This window comes from Varroa destructor, unplaced genomic scaffold (assembly GCF_002443255.2).
Source record: "Varroa destructor unplaced genomic scaffold, Vdes_3.0 BEIS01000005.1, whole genome shotgun sequence".
In the NCBI taxonomy this organism is placed as follows: domain Eukaryota; kingdom Metazoa; phylum Arthropoda; class Arachnida; order Mesostigmata; family Varroidae; genus Varroa; species Varroa destructor.
In genome coordinates this window covers 16,698,897-16,715,886 of record NW_019211458.1, presented here as the reverse complement: position 1 = coordinate 16,715,886, position 16,990 = coordinate 16,698,897, and the positions used below count along the sequence as shown (strand labels likewise).

Below are 16,990 nucleotides of genomic sequence, written 5' to 3'. Positions count from 1 at the left end.
TATATTATATTATTTTACTCGAATGAAACCATCAAGTCATAGATCGTACATTAACGTTTATTGAACGTCACGAATGTCATCCGATTGATCCCCGCTCTCTCTCTCTCTCTCTCTCTCTCTCTCTCTCTCTCTCTCTCTCTCTCTCTCTCTCTCCATCTCCCTCTCTCTCTAGGTCCTGCTTGCCAAGTCATCGCGAATTTGCGTTGACAGATCGTATTGTCGTTACACCCGTAGCATTTTTTATTGGATACTCTGTCCGTTGTAATTTTTTGAATGTTATTTTAGGTGTGTGTTTAATATTATAATAAAATAAATAAGACCTGATATCATCAGTTATTTACCTTCAGACCGACTCTCACTCAGACCACATTAGTCTCGTGCCCGGTGCTATGTTACTCAAACCACTCTATATCAGCTTCTTAGTTTTGATGAACTTCACATGATCTATCATCAACACCGACGGTGGTATGCATCGAACTGGGTCGCGGTTTTAGGAAGTCTCAAGGCTTCCTTTTTCCTTAGTCTCTGCTAGGCGATAGTTAGTTCGATAGCCGCTGCCGTTTACCAGTAGAATAAGTGACCAATATCTAGGCAACGCAAGCCATGGTGCAGCTTGCAGGTAGTAAATTATCCGTCATATTGAAGCTGGTTTTCATCTCCAAGTTACGCGCTATCTGTCCGATCGGAGACTGAACAAGACAATAGTTCGAAAGCATCAAGCACCGATTCTATACAGAAACAAAAGAAATGTCTCCAAAACTACAAAGAAAATAATAAGTTCCATTTTACCAAGATCTAGTAAACACAAACGATGCATACTTTCTACAGCATACGCAAATATATAGAGCATAAAAAATAATCGTTTACTAGCTATTCATTTTTTAATTCGATTTTGTTTTGTTTTTCTATTACCAGAACTACCATGGCCACCGCTGAACGTTAAATTCACGGAGATCGATAGAAACTCTGTGACATTATGTTGGGAAAAACCCCTCAACGATGGGGGAGCTAAAGTGTTCGATTTTCGCGTAGAGGCTCGTGAGATTCACACGCGTAACTGGCGGGAAAAGGCGACGTCTCGATCATCGATAGCTACTGTATACAGCCTTAAACCTGGGACGTTAGTACAGTTTGTAATCGTCCCGAAATAACATCGATAATTTTCGCACAAATAAATACGTCGCCATAATAAGTACAGAAGCGTTGTATCATAAATGGCCCAACCCAGTTTGTTTGTGTCACATGATATATTATTTTATTATATAGCTAGTGATAACGGTTCATATCAATTCCTTTGCAGTACTTACGTGTTCCGCGTGTCTGCCCGCAATAAGTACGGGGAGGGTCAGGCCCAGGTTTCGGAGCCTGTGACAACGCGAGTCTGAACAAATGCAACTCGAACGAGTCAAGTGGTCACAGACATCGGGGAACCGGAAAAGTCCGAGGATGTCCATCGGATGGGACCATCGGCCTGATGAAGAATCGTTTGCAGTGCCACTGCAAGCCAATGTTTACACATAGCTCTTCAACCCTCATCGATCGGCTGAACTTTAACCACAGGATGCTATTTCTCATGAAGTAAATATACGAAATACTTTGTCTAAATGCTTGGGCCTATATTGAATTAAGCGCTGTTGCTAAGCCACCAACGTAGCCGTACTCAAAATTACTCTCTATCACTCTATTAAAATGCATTATGTAATAAGAAATACAAGCGCTTTTGCATTAATTAGAACAATTAAAATCTGTATTGTTTCAAAGCTATATTTAGCTTTTGCTTGAAGCTCTGCCGCGGTGATAGCTGTACCAACCAGGTAACAAACAGGTTCTCGTTGAAAAACCTTTATAATGATAGGCGCTGGCCAGGAAGATTCTATAACGACTATATCATTAGTCGACCACCGATTGGAAGCCATATTACGATATATATTAGGTAAGTTTACATAATAAGCCCATATCCCACGATGTACACAGAATGTCATGCTGTCATACTCAATTGAAGCCCTCATCTACAGCTGCTATTAGAGACACTATGCACCGAACATTTGTTGAGTGAAATTAATCAATGCCGATTTTTTTGTAGCTATTGACAGTGAACTTGTTCGAAACTGTAGTTTAACTTGATTTCCACGTTAACCTGACCGAATGTTCTCTGAACGCAGACGCAGCTAGTATGCCCGCCAGCAGCTTAGACGCTGTTCATGTTTTGTACATTTTTTTCCACATAAGCAAGACTTAGTTCACAGGGAGCTGTGGAAGGACATGCTTATTGTTATTATTGAAGACAAAAGCGATAATGCTCTTCTATCTGTTACGTGTCTTCTCATCGTGCGAACATTTCTGTCACTCAAGGTGATTTGACGAAATCTATTAAGCTGCTACAAAAAAATAAAGCCGTCGAGCGAAATAAATTTGTTTGATCCATTTATGATCTTTTCTATTATGCCAGATATGATATTATATTGCGTAACCTCATAGATTGTGTAATATCGTGTTATTATACAGGGTGGGACAGTGGTCACTTAACAACCTAATAGCCTTCCCCTTGCTATGTCGTTGCTCTTGTCTTCAACACCCCTTTGCTACCCAAACGGATGTTGTTTTTAAGAACTCGAGCTATTTTTGCCCCACTCTGTGTCATAGAAAGCTTATTAGCGATTCAGGTTATCGAGGCGAACATACGAACGGTGAACAACTTCGAATTCTTCGAAGACAAGCAGCGTTATCAAGGTGACTAGGAACCACCACAATACGGTACTTGGCATCTATCATACTATTATTAACTGGTATGATATAATACTGAATGTCAGGTACTGGAGAATGTAGCGTAGATTAAGTCTATACGCTACGTTATCATGCTATGTTAACAAGGACGAGGATAAAAGGAAAATTAAATAAATACTAGTATACAAATAATTAAATTACGTTTTTAATAACTAAATCTCGAGCAAGTTATATCAAAAAATTTATCGTAATTTTGATATCCGTCCGCAGAATCGGTGTTCACAGAGAAAATGCGATGAACGAGCCCCGGTTCTTCGTCGTTACCCACGATTATTCTCCGTGGAGCAGCTTATGTAGCCCATAAAAACGAGAACTTTCCCACATTAAACAAGACCTACACTAATTAAGGCCTACCGTTTCTTCGTAAAAGATGTAGGGCACGTATTGCATATTCTTGAAAGCATTCGAATTTCAAAAGCCTTCATGCGGTGGGCACGTAATACACGAAAGTAGAGTCCCTATGGTTGTTTTTCGTAGCTTACTTCACTAATCAGTTAATCTTCTAGTATATCACCATTTATACTAATGATTAGTAACAGTTGTTAGGTAGCAGTGGCCTCATATGCCGTAGTCTCCGTATGGGGTACTAAGGCAGTTAAAGTCACGGAGTGCTAAAATGAGCCTTCCATTAACGTAAGTTGTGTAGCGCTCGTGTGATTGATTTGAGACAATGAAGTTTCGTTACTACAAAGCTGCTCGTTTATTATGGCCAACGGTATGTCCACAAATTCGGCTTGATGGCTGGTCTTACAGGAAATAACAGTATTTCAGGTTGGATATTATTCTGGTAAGTGTATTTCTAACTCGATAGCCATTGCTGCTATGTAAACACTAGGTATGGTGTCCTATTGAAAGAAATTTTACCACGCTTAACATTAAGAGTCCTAACATTTGCCACTACTGTCATCCGCCGCCAGTAATAATTGATTTTGAGGTTAACGCTTAGAATGTATGAATCTATTCATTAGAATGTCACAGTTTCAGTATTTCGTAGGATAAAAGCTATATCTTGAATGAAAATTTCTTCTAAAGGGGCCAGATAGGTATTTTTTTTGAAAAGCTGATTTAAATATTTTTAAATGAAGGCTTCCTCTGTCTTAGGCATGTAAATAGATAGCTTATGACATTGCGAAAGCGGTCAAGATATGATCTCATATACGGTCTCGACAGGGTCAAACACATGATAGATTGTGGATCGCTTCGTAATTTCAATACAGTATATTTTTAGTGGAGCGTAATTAATCGATAGAGGTTTTGCAGGAGCAGATTTGCAGTTAAATCATCAGAACCCGATCTGAAGAACGGTCACGCCATCTTCGCGTGCAGTCTTAAGCATATGCATGCTCCAGATCTATGTGTATGATCCCGCATGACCCACAGTCAACCCCATGATTAAATAAAATTAGACATCACTTTCGAACATGTTGTCCTTCTGGGCATTTGGTCACGCCGTTCGACGGGTTAGAACTATACGCTAAACAATGACATGTAACACCACTACCTACACCTCGTATGTTGTCGGTCAGGTTATAAAGTATTTCAAGTTGTATGGTCAGAACTTTGAACACGCAAAATCTAATCTGGACAGTCCACTTCTCATAGAACACGTATTTCGTATAATTTATGAACCATCAAAATTGTAAAAACGTTGATTAGAGCAAAACTGTTCACCACTGAAAATGCTACCGACAAGATCTATATTTAAAGTGATCCCGTTAAATGCTATGATTTGGATTACAAAGCTCTCCGGTGTACACTTAAGTACTGCTTTCAAAAGAACGCGCACAGTGTCGACCAATGGCGTGAAACGATAGCAGGCTGGTACTAGATGTCATCAACTACAACAAGTATGAGTTTAAGTCGGCCTTCAGCCATAATATGAAAGGTTAAACTAGAAAACAGAAAAAGCGGCAGGCCTTGCGGAGAAAAACGAAAGACATTAAAGTGTTACCAGAGGATGTCGCATACGATTTATGCGTATCTAACTTTTTAACATTTTAATTGCGTTGGCTATCTGAAAAGCTAATTGAAAAAAGTAGGCCGTGAACCGTCACTGAGTCGACTCTTATCTGTGAGGTGAATAAATAGTCATCATGCCCAAGGATACCGCTGTCATTGTTGCCATGGGTCAGTTGGACATACGAGACAACCCACGTTGGTTGATTCGACCAATAAGGGGACATTCGAAAAGCCATAACTGCTGTCCCAAGCCATCGTACCAGAAGGGTCGATCGCTGAGCTGGAATTCAGCTTCAGAATGAGAGACCGGTCACGATAATTTGGCCCAACGTATAGCTTACCCAAAACAAATGTGTCAGCAGTTGACCTTGCAATCGGAGCGCACGGCGAATGTCCATCTGATCATTTGTGCCAAGAGAACCCCGCTATGGACACCCGCTGTCAGCTTAAGTGCAAACACGATAAGGACAATGAGCCATTGCCTAAAATTCACTTGTCAAGTATTAATTGGCACAGGGGGTGACCGTCGGGATCGATTTGAGGAGTTCCAGTCTGGTACATGTTAGCAGCTTCTCTATTTTGTGACTCGTTATCTATTTATTAAACATTATTTCGTTGATGTCGAGAAACCGTATAGAGAGTGCTAACTGTTCGGCAATTTAATTTCCAAGTGTGAATTCTATCTTGGATCTTTTAAGTCAATCGATCCAGCGTTAAATCCGGTTACTATGCAATAGACAATAAACATTCGAGATCCGTAACTTATTGGTAGCCCTGAATAGTCCGGCTGATATTACACTACCCTAATCGCACTGGAAAATGGACTTCTGCGTAATTGCAGCTGTTGCAGAAGATGGTATTGAACACATAATACGGCTAGAAGGATTTATCTGGATAAGAACAAAGTGAAATAAATATATTTAGAGCAAAAGTCAGACACCGTGTGAGTTATAAATACCAAAAGAAAATCATGGAAAACTTTACTGTCTAGAATATTAAATCTAGATAGATAATCTTAGAAGTAAAAGCAACTTCACAAATCTCGAAGTTCATTAAAGGGGAAAATAAAATATCTGACATTCGATTAAGATTGATTTTGAGTCGTCTAAGGTGCCATTTAGAAATAACATTTGACTAATGTTTACATGATGTCCACAACAAGCTTAGCCAACATGCCACTTCTGTCGTACCTTTGATGTTGAAAAGAAAATGAAAAAATGGACCGTGCCTTTCACGCCACCGTAACAGAATTCAAGCATGCATCCCTGAAACATCACGATAAGGTAGACCGGGCCAAACGATATGAGCAACTCTGTTCTAACAGAACATTCCCAAAAGACTAGAACGCCACAGTAGCTAACCGATTTCGAGGAATCCCATGCTATAACTCTCTCCAAATCTGGGCATATATTCATAGATGAGCAGCGGGACAACCGTGGCGAGAAATAGTGACAGGCCACAAAGGACGACATCTCCCATCAGGACAAGCTGTCCACTACAACACTCGTATATATATAACGAAGGGAGACGACTTTCAGATCTAGTATGCACACAGCACAAACTCACACATTATCCCCAAAGACCCAACTTTCTCCATAATACTCCTACCTACATAATACCTCCTAAATACATTTACGCGACTGAAGCCTCAAGTTAGATCATGACGAACTTATCTGTTTGCAGCTGACTACCATGTCACCTAACAACCAGACAAGTAGATACGGATCTTTCTCCTCCAATGAGTTCGCACTGTTTCCGTAGGCCTCAGAGAAATCGAAGAGGCTTGCACCATGGGCCGACACTGCGATATCCTAAAATATATTTCACTTAACTCGAATTCCGAGCAGAAGTTCATTCTCGTTCCACTATGTATCATATTGCCCTTATTGCTGCAACCGATATTCTTCATCTCTGAAATTAGTTGTCTTCAGGTGTTTTTCCTCAATGGCACAAGACAAAACGCAGTTAAAATAGGTTTCGATTCTCAACTTCAAATACGATATGGACAGAAAACCCATCAGTCGCGGTCACGTTAGTTCGTTTGCAGCAAAATGATCTTCGAAATTTGTGGTGTGCGAACGACCTCTATTACATTATTTAGTCTAGAAGTTCCGCTTAATTGTTACTGCTATTCCAGCAGTCTCTGCGGCACCACTGAACGCTGCGCCATTCTGTCTAGTATGCATGTTTCTGATAGCACGTGTAAAACATACTTCGCGAGTACATATAATAGAACACAGCGACGTATTGTACCAGTAGGAATATTTGTTTCTATTTTTATCTAAACTGTGTGAGTATACATCCGCAAGTCAGCATCCTCCGAAGTCAAAAGCGTAGCAACGGAATCGACTAACATTTTTAAATAGCACATCTTCCTGATATAAGGTAACATTTAGCGCACGAAAACAGATATGCACATATCCGTAACGTATATAGTCCTGCGATCACATACTTTCATTGTTCAGATAAATAAACGATCAAACTCAACACATTCGATCATGATGATTGCTGAACTTGATTTCAGATGTCCTGCAAAAAAGGAAAAAAAGGCGCAAGCTGTCGCCTTTTCATTGCTAGAAAAATGTATGCTCATGTTTGTACTGACAGAGATATATGAAACTCCTGAAATTCTTATTTTTGTAACAAGCTGTCCAGAATTTTTGGCCTGCGTTCAAGGAACTTTAAGGCTTATGTAGGTCAATGCTATGAAATAGATGTAAACTGCGTGAAATTACAACAATCTTTCGATAGTGTTTACCATGTGCGTCGTTCCTCCGAAATTCTCCCAAAGCAGGGCCTTATATACTGCACCATACAACATGTACCGACACAATACGATAATACGACTCGTGACTATTTCTAATGTTTGTCGTTATTTTTTTTTCATTGCTGAGGCCGCATTCAGCCCACACGGCCGAAGGTGGAACCATCCCATACACAGACCAGAGGCTTTTTCCGTTCTACCTATTAAAGAAACATCCAATTTGACCACGGGAAATCTCGCCAGTTAACTACAACACAAGATTCTTAAAGAAAAGGTTACTACAGCAGGCTACTTTTAGTATTCTAACGGAGATCAGCATTAGCGGATCGGCTACCAACCACGCCGGCCTTAGCACACAGAACCTGGCGCATGCACTAGCTACGCGCTGTACTAGTATTCTAACAAGGTTTAGCATAAAAGGATTTTTTGTCGATGGGATCATGGAGACAGGCGGGCTAAATCCAGCTGACCAAAGAGACCAGCACAAAAAGAATACATCTATTTAGTTCTTCATTCGCATGCCTCTCATTATATCCCCAGTGGCCTCTTTACAGCTCGTCTACCCCCTTTCCCCCTTTTACTGACACAGATTACAACGTGATATGACATTAATACTCATAATGGGCGTCGGCTAAAGGAGAGGGCAACAATACGACAGTTGCATTGAAGTAACGCTTTCTTTCATTCATTCCATCCGAGTTCCGAAAAATAGCGCGAATACCAAAATTCAGACAAAAATGTGTTTAGAAAGGCCGCAGATATAATTTATAATTTTGATTAGTCCTGACCACTTGTTCATAATTTCTTTTAGTATGGCCGTAGCGCGCAAGCACAGCCTATGACAGAGGCCTAAAATAACATGCATAAGAACGTACGTAGGGTGTTCTAAAAATTGTATATACTGATTTAATTGAACCACTATAGTATGACTGTACGGTGACTATGGTAATATCAATTAGTTGAATTTACTGCATAAGTCTCTTTCATTCTGTATCCAGGAAGACGCTGGCGAAAACGGTTCCTGACAGGACGGAGTACCGGTACACTATTAACCTGATCCAAGAGCAAACTTCCAAACAGATGGATTAAACGAAGAGGTCTTATGGAATACTTCGCCCGTTGCACGGAGCTGACGTCAACGGGAGTCAATTGAGGATACCTTAAAGACAGAGTTAGCAAAAAAAATGCCGACAATACCGCAGTCAGGTTTGTGAATCAGTAGTCAGTCATCATCAGTAGCATATTGACCAGGACGGAAAAAATTATATATTCTATGCAGATTCTGTAATTTCTTTCAATTAGTATATATTGATATTATGCCTCTATGTTATATAAATTTTATATAAAAAAAAACTAAAGTTATAATTCTTAATAAAGCAACGACCACCATCTGGTTGCTAGCAACTTCGAATAATGTCGTTATTATTTTAATTTAACATTAATATTTTTTTTGTTGTGATACTTTTGTTTGCTTAAATACAACCTCTTTAAGGTAGGTTCCTTTAGCGTTCTTCATGGCACATATTCGACTTATTCACCCAGATTTTAGTCACTTTTTCGCATTTCGGAAAACTATGTTCAGCAATAGGACACTTTTTTACGTGAGGAATACGTAAACGTTATCACCTGTGAGGAACCGCGGGTTTGTGGGCTATACACGAAAGAGGTTCACTTCTTAGGAAATCTACTGTGGTACGGTACGTAGGCTGAAATCAACAACGACGTGGTCTCAAGCCTTTTTGAATTCCGAATCGTTGAAAAAGGTTTGCAAGGCATAAGATTTCAGCAGGATGGCCTAACTTAATTGAGTTATTAAAAGATCATTCCGATGAACGGTTGATATCCAGGCGGGATGTCGTCAAATGTCCTTTCAGATTATCTAACTGTAATCTGTTCGACTTCTTATTATAAAATTAGTATCTAAAAAGCAAGCGGTACTACGACAATCCATGGATCGTGGAGAAACCCAAGGAAAATATCCGTACCGGCATTTCAGAAATTGCACTAGGTATGCGCGAAAAAGGCCGAACCTGGGTAAGGCGAATAACTGCCACAAAGAAGGCCAAGATAGTTTATCTTATTGACTTTGTATTTGAGTAAAACGTTTATATGAAGTTTTTATTAGAGAAAGATTTATGTAAGTCTATTTTTGTTTATTGTGTCCGTTCTTAAACCGGCCGCGTTTGTATATCCAATATTCTTCCAGAACGCGTCACTGTGATTCGGCAGGAAGTACGTGAATTTTAGGGATAGCTTCTCGATAGATAATAATTCAAAAAGCAACATAGACATTCAGTCCATCGCAACTGTTGCAGCCTATGTATCTGTTAAGAGACGGAATTGCTAAGCTAGCAAGCAATATAATTTGTCAGCTTTTTAGTGGGAAAAAATATGGTCATGCTATTTTTCTTCTACTGTATATGAACTGTTAAATTTTCCTGTGTAAAATATGAAGCTTCCAGTGTTCTCCAGTAAAATTGACAAGAGAAAGAAAAATGACATCTAGTGAGAGGAATAGATATAGGCAGACAGTAGAAAGAGAGAGGGAGAACCGTTTGTCAACCGCCGCTCGTTCCGCGCATCTCGAGAGTTTAAGGTTCGTGTCTTAGAAATCGTAAAGACTATCGACCCGTGCAGTGAAAATCTTAATGATGACTAATACTCTATACGAAAATAGTAAGAGACACCCGTCGTTAACGTGTGCACCCCAAGCTACAAGACAATACAGTTATGACAGGTATGTGCACATGATCATTTTGAGCGTGTACCTATCCTGACTGAAACAGGCCAACTGAAGCAAACATACATTTTGTAGCCATACCTGAAATCACCTTACTCTTGGGTCGTATCCATTGCGTCGGAGTATTGTTTAGCTTGAGGAAGTATCGCTCTTTCATCTATTTTACTTCTTGGCACCGGAAACAACCGCTACAGAAAATTCAGCTTGTTAACAGAATAGGTTTTCACAGTTTTTGCCAAGCAACATTACTCAAAAAAAAATGGGATAACGGTTGCGCTAGGTTGTTAAAATGTGCCCGTATATTCATTAACGAACGTAACACATTACTTAACATTTATAATATACTTGTTGAAACTGCAGTCTGTAAGTAAATATACTTTAGTAAGTTATTTTTCCGTTATATCTAAACGGTCATCGAATTGGATACTGTCTACATTCAAGCATTGTTGACAATTGAGTAATACTGAATCCATCCTGTCACCTCACAGAATAAATACTAATTAGATAGGATGAAGATTTATTAGTATCGACTAGCACGATTATAAAGTGAACCACCTACGCGACACGAGACAGCCGCAACAAGAAATCTGTTGACCCATAGAGACATAACCCTGCTGTTCAGCAAAGAGATGAAACAAGGAAGAAACGTATCAGCAAGGATCAGAGGTTAAGAGGTAAGCAGAGGACGTACTGATATTGTAGTGGGGCTGTGCAGTGGTATAACCAACTGTTTACGTTCCAGTTTCGTCAACCGAGAATGTGGTTCGATTAACCCATTTGCTGGAAACTGGTCCGCGAGTGAGTCTTTTCGTCTCTCTCGTAGTCGCACGCGGACGATTTTTCGAACGTTGACTTGAATTGTAAACGGGCAATACGAATCGACGTTTGTTCCTATTCTCTACTGATTATACTCATGCTTCTCCTAAGAGAAAAATTTGTAGTCGCACAATTTTCGCAAACTAAAACCGCCGTTTCAAGTGTTTAGAACGGGAAATGTGTTCTGATGCGCTTCGACAACGTTTTGTCAAACGATGAAAAATGACCAGAAATAAAATCATAGTTGGGGATTTTTAGTTAGTAATATTCTATATCAGCAACATATCATAACTGTTCACAAAAATTTTAAAAATTGAAATAAACCTGGTAAAATTAAAGCTTAAAGAAAAGAACAAGAACAATAATGCGTCTTTACGAAAGAAATTTACTGGTTGATACAGTATGTTACACATCGCACATATGTGTTTCTAAGTAACGTCACACGTAGCGATCTAGAGGTTAGAGCTTCTGCAATGTAATTTTTGTCATCTCCAGCACTATGTTTTATGACATAGTGCTATCATACTTTGCCCCGTTGAAAATAACACCGATATTTTTATTATGCAACCATAAGAGGTGGCCTAGCCCCATTAAAAATTGATGAAATCGGGCAGTTGCTGATTTGATCATTTTCTATAAGCCACAGAGCTTTGGCTTTACAGACTGGTGCATTCTCACGAATCTATAGGATTGACGCATTAAATTATAATTTTTCCTAATATTAATCATCTAAGCTCATGTAACAAGTTACTAGGCATATTAGCCCTAATTATAGATCGATCCGAGACTTGTAAAATACAAGTCCCAAAATAAGAAGATTAGAATCTCAAAAACGACATCTCACTTTGCTTGCCAGTATGCTCAACGGGTCAAATTGATCTAATGATTTAGAGCGTCTCCACAAATGATTAGCGTCATAGGACAGCACTTCGTTCCTGGGCCGATTTTGACCGATGAATAGATAGGCGCAACAATTAATGCTTACAAATTGAAATGTACATAATGAAATCGTCAAGGATATCTGAGAAGCCATTTATCAGATTTTCTTCTACGACTGTGCTCTAAAGCTTTTCTGTTCTATTTACAGATAATTCATCTTTTTGGCCAGCTCATCAATACCAATAGGTCAATCGTGTAATAAGCGCCAGCTCGTGACCAACCGTTGTGGATCATTTGCGTACGACTTCAAATATCCCGCGCCTCGAATTTGTCCCTTTCCTTAACGAATTCGTGTTTGTTGTGCAGTCTATCCTCTCTCCGCATGACTTCTCTCCTTCTTCTATTTGACTCTAATCTTGAGGAGGGTGGCGGTTGCGCTGTCTACCTGGTGCTGCTGATCGTCTTCCAGTTAATAGAAGCAGGCGATGGAAGCCCTGCACTGCGAAGATGTATTTTTTTTAACTCTAGTGAGTATTTATGAAGCAGCTGTGGGAGCCAGCGACTTCGGTGATATTGAGATTCGTGGCAGAATAGAAAATCTCGAGTGAAGTTTGTGACAGACAAACTTCGCGTCGTTATTTTTTCATTTGCTCTCGCTGTTCCATCTTCTGGGGTAGCCGAGTGCCAATAAGAGATTGACGGCTGAGTAGCGAATCTAATTGGAGGAAGTCACCGTGGATGTTATTGTTTCTACTAGTGTTCGATCAGGCGTTGATTTCATGTGCGAGACTATGTCTATGGCTAGCAGCTGTACTGAGACATACATATATACCAAATATGCGCTGATATGATTGTGTTTAGACGAACGGAAAAGTATGGTTATGAAGACAGGACCAAGTGAAGACGGGTTCGAAGTCTACACGCAATAAGTGAGTGGTCCTGGTCATCGCGACGCTGACCGCCCTCGATGTTTTGGGTGCACTTGAAACTTAGAACAGTTTAACCTACCGGGCACCTACTTTTTTCCTTTTGCTTCGTTTAGTGTACTCGTTGCGATATTCCATAGAGGCGACTCTGCTAGTAATACGTTCAGCGTATGTACCATAGAGTTTATTTTAGTAATAATGCAGTCAACTGTTCGTCCCGATGCGGTTTATTCTGTGGCCAATCACCCGATCACTCAGCATAAGAAGCGACTATTGAATGCTTTTTGTCTCGTTGCTGCTGCATGATGATGGCGACCTTTAAAATATATCGCTTTTGCAGACACTGTTGTCACAACTTAGAAGATGGCCGTTCTATACGAGGATATTGTAGATTCCTTTACGAGCTAAAGAACAGCGGCATTAGTTAGGTGAGGCGTTAGCTTCTTGCAGCTATAGACACACTGAATTCCTTGCTTTTTGTTTAAACATTTACATTGTAAAGTGGGATGATCATCAGCGGTTGAATCTTTTAAGAAAACTAACGTTGGTAGTGGGGCCGAATGAGTCAGTTCATTACTTCAGTTGCGGCAGTGAGGTACGCACAAGACGCTGTCGGTCACCGCAGCGAACTGCGAATAGTTCTGAAGGTTTGCACAAAGATGAAGCTCCGGCGACGACCCTTCACATTCCTGAACGCCTATTAAGACCAAGGCATTAAAAGATAACAGTCTAGAGTCAGGCTTATCGATCGATTCTATCAGTTGACACATAATTGATTGCGATCTTTAACGTGGGTCTAAAAAACGTACATATAAATGAATAGAACCTTCTCAGTGTGTTCCAGGAACAGCTGGAGAGTTTAGTTATAACAAGTGACTCGTTTTGCCGAGACACCACATATCTCTAGTTGGCTCGTTATACGCTACATAGCTGAAGAGAACTGAGCCATTATCATAAATTAAAACCTTAAATACTTACCTATTGTTGTTGACTGACGACTATATGAGTAAAATGTAATGAACATTAGCTTTTTGTCAGACGTTTCCGTCTATAAACTTTTTCGCGTGTACTGAAAGTGATAACGTGCATACTATTTGCTGTAATAGGTAAATTGCCACTGGCCCCCCTAATTCTTCGTCTACTGCTAACTATAAATTTGTCAACATAATATATCTATGTGTCCGATAAGTAGATCGATTCATTAATTCTATACCGTCTTGCCTATTTCACAATCATTAACCACTTATAAAAATGTGAAATAAAAAATTTGAGTTCGAAATATCTGCTTATGTGACGTCTCCAGCGATGAATAGCATGGCTTGGGATCTATGATGCGTAAATATTAGATGGGAGGAAATATTAGGACTTGAATGCACGTTGCTTATATGATGGATTGCTAATGGAAGTTAAATGCGGCGGAACTGTTAGTATCAGAAGCTGTGCTCACAGGAATGTTTACCAGGAAAGCTTACTTGATAATACCTACCAAGCTAAATTGAAGTGGACCTAGCTCACGTTCATATTTATTAATATAGTATATAATAAACTCAAATCAAGACAAATCATATGATTTCTGTGACCTTGAATACAATAATATAGAAGTACTAGATGCACCTACAAAGGCAATGTATCCAAATTCTACGACAGCCGCGACTTCGCTGCAATTAGCAACGATTTTTTGGTTCGAGGATAGGAAAAGACACGTTCGTGTAGTACTGAAGGCCAGCAGTCTGATACGGTGCTAGCCGTAACGCTCGAAATATTTAAATCAAACGCTATAATACTTATGTGATTTATTTATTATTATTTTTATATTAAAACATATTGCTACGTACACGCACAACCTGCATTTACTTCATTTTGAATATTTCTATCTGTGTAATACAATGAATTGGCAAAAGTGGACTCATAGCTCGCTCAGTTTGCATTATATTGTTTCAGAAGCTCGTTTTATAGACTGTCGGGAATATCACGTCCTCCAATCCCGAGCTCCAATCCATTCCTCATCAACAACTTCAGCCATATGTCGCTCTCACAATCCCCCAAATTGAGAACTCACTCGTATTAACAAACGAACCGTTGCCTAAGGACAAACAGCGGTCCACTTCGACGCCTTACAATGGCGTCATCGATTACAAGGATACAGACGTCAACATACGGGAAATTCGAAGACTTCCAGTATAAATATGTTCTATCGATTTGTGCAGCATCCATCGCCGAGACAGTTACGTACCCACTAGATATCGTAAAAACTCGCTTACAGATCCAAGGGGAGGATTTGGCCCGTGGGGTCAGTACTGCTAAACCCAAAGGATTCTTCAGCCTTGCAGTAGGTAAGTTAACCATATGTATATGTATGCATGTATATATGTATGTGTAAAACGTATACATAAATAATTCTAGTTTGTTCTCTCAAGCATCTGAGATATTCACAGGGTATCTGTTTGAAGACCAGATTTCTCGTCACCGCGTTGAATGAAAATTGTGGTGAGAAAAATGCATTTAGTGAACAACAGCTTACAGTTTCAATATTATTTACTTAGTATTATATGTTTTATTGAATGCTGGAAAATAAACATGTAGTCGAATTTAGCTACAATTTCTATTGATGTTTTTTCCCATCGCTTATCCCAGTGTAATCACCGAAGCAGAATAACAATGATATAGTGTATTCACTTAGCCCGAATTTCAATTGATGCAAAATTCAAATAGTGTATTTTAACTAAATACCTATCCGTTTCAATGTACACTTTGCCTGTTTTGCCATTTACAGGAATTGTTCGTAATGAGGGCGTTTTTAAACTTTGGCGCGGTATTCCTCCAGCCATTTACCGGCATTTTGTATACAGCGGATGTCGAATGACAATTTATGAGGGCGTGCGTGATGTCTACTTGTCTGATTCTGACCAGCCAAATCACGTGCTAAAAAGCCTCTGTGTGGGCGTGTTCGCTGGAGCGCTAGGTCAATTTTTGGCTAGCCCCGTCGATCTGGTTAAGGTGCGCATGCAGATGGAAGGTCGTCGGCTCCTGCAGGGTCTTCCCCCTCGAGTGACGAATACGTCGCAAGCTCTACGGAACATCCTACGCGAAGGTGGCATTTCCGGTCTGTGGAAAGGCTGGGCGCCTAACGTGTACAGGGCTGCCCTTGTCAATCTTGGGGACTTGACAACATATGACCGTGCTAAACGGCTAATCCTCGCCAACACAAACCTTGAAGATAATTACATAAGTCACTCGTTAGCTTCGGGGTGTTCGGGCTTTATTGCTGCTATCCTTGGTACCCCGGCCGACGTCATCCGGACTCGTGTCATGAACCAGCCGACGGATGGCAAGGGATATGGCACACTGTACAAGTCTTCGACAGACTGCCTCGTGAAGACGTTCAAAACGGAAGGCTTTTTCGCACTGTACAAAGGCTTTATTCCTATCTGGGCTCGAATGGCTCCTTGGTCATTCACATTCTGGGTCTCTTATGAAGAGCTGAGACGACTAGCCGGAGTTAAAAGTTTCTAGGCGTAGAGGAAATTATGAATGAAGAACGAAAAGAAGCAATATCCAGCTATAGGGTAACACAAAATAAAATCAGGTGGCCAGTGTTGTGTCTTGTCGGTCGAATGATGGAAACAGGCTCAAACTTCTTGTGATTTTTTCGATGACTTCTTTGCGCATCCGTCAGTTACTGTGGTTAAGATATGTTTTTTCATTGAAGAGCACATCCCATTAATATGGCCGCTGTTGATGGCTATCGAGAAAAGCCAAAACATCTTGTTTCGAATAAATCACACACGCGTCAAGAAGCAGCGCAGAAGAAAAGCAATGCATTAATTATGGTTGTCGAGTTGTGCATGTAGAATGTGTCAAAGTACATAAGAATTGGCATTATGCCATTTATCATTAATAGCAAAGCGTGCAATAAACGATTTTACCCTCATTTATAAATTTGTTTGTTTAACATATTACCAACAGCGAGACGTAACTTGAACAAACTTCACCACAGAGTCTGTGATGAACAAGCTGCAGCGTGTGGGCAGGAACACATGGCCGAACGTTTGAGCAAATTAAAAGCAAGTTAAAGGAAACAATTGAAATTACGATAAAAAACATTTAATAAAATCATCTTAT

At 40.0% G+C, this 16,990-nt stretch overlaps 2 protein-coding genes and 2 long non-coding RNA genes across 12 annotated transcripts in view; 3 read left to right on the top strand and 1 right to left on the bottom strand.

Annotated features, from left to right (window-relative positions):
- Positions 1 to 2,424, top strand: part of MnM (myomesin and myosin binding protein) — a 59,033-nt gene extending 56,609 nt beyond the window's left edge. For both annotated transcript variants that reach the window (XM_086991029.1, XM_022807720.2), the window contains exons 29-30: positions 916 to 1,120; positions 1,301 to 2,424. In XM_086991029.1, the coding sequence (XP_086847155.1) occupies positions 916 to 1,120; positions 1,301 to 1,385 (290 nt within the window). In that variant the 3' untranslated portion in view covers positions 1,386 to 2,424. The remainder of the gene's footprint in view (positions 1 to 915; positions 1,121 to 1,300) is intronic.
- Positions 2,425 to 8,177: 5,753 nt separating this feature from the next.
- Positions 8,178 to 8,750, top strand: LOC147755353 (uncharacterized). The gene is made up of 2 exons (XR_015329159.1): positions 8,178 to 8,378; positions 8,506 to 8,750. It is a non-coding gene; the product is annotated as an uncharacterized LOC147755353 (long non-coding RNA).
- Positions 8,373 to 12,352, bottom strand: LOC111251742 (uncharacterized). 2 transcript variants are annotated; one of them, XR_002673946.2, is made up of 4 exons: positions 11,908 to 12,352; positions 10,939 to 11,247; positions 10,329 to 10,435; positions 8,373 to 8,666 (listed from the first exon to the last, which is right to left on the bottom strand). It is a non-coding gene; the product is annotated as an uncharacterized LOC111251742 (long non-coding RNA). The 2 variants fall into 2 exon arrangements; XR_002673947.2 differs by having other exon boundaries at positions 10,939 to 11,169.
- On the top strand, positions 12,333 to 16,799 carry Ucp4A (Uncoupling protein 4A). 7 transcript variants are annotated; one of them, XM_022808664.2, is made up of 3 exons: positions 12,333 to 12,469; positions 14,810 to 15,201; positions 15,642 to 16,799. In XM_022808664.2, the coding sequence occupies exons 2-3, from the start codon at positions 14,988 to 14,990 to the stop codon at positions 16,379 to 16,381; spliced, it is 954 nt and encodes a 317-aa protein (XP_022664399.1). In that variant the 5' UTR covers positions 12,333 to 12,469; positions 14,810 to 14,987; the 3' UTR covers positions 16,382 to 16,799. The 7 variants fall into 7 exon arrangements, with proteins under 7 accessions (XP_022664399.1, XP_022664404.1, XP_022664403.1 ...); XM_022808669.2 differs by having other exon boundaries at positions 12,361 to 12,469; positions 14,813 to 15,201; XM_022808668.2 differs by having other exon boundaries at positions 12,369 to 12,469; positions 14,790 to 15,201.
- The last annotated feature ends 191 nt before the right edge of the window (positions 16,800 to 16,990 follow it).

What these genes read in the sequence shown, in the direction of transcription:
- Ucp4A (XM_022808664.2), top strand. Translation starts at nt 14,988, where the DNA reads ATGGCGTCATCGATTACAAGGATACAGACGTCAACATACGGGAAATTC. An exon ending in ATTCTTCAGCCTTGCAGTAG is followed by an intron (nt 15,202 to 15,641) that starts GTAAGTTAACCA and finishes TGCCATTTACAG; the next exon opens with GAATTGTTCGTAATGAGGGC.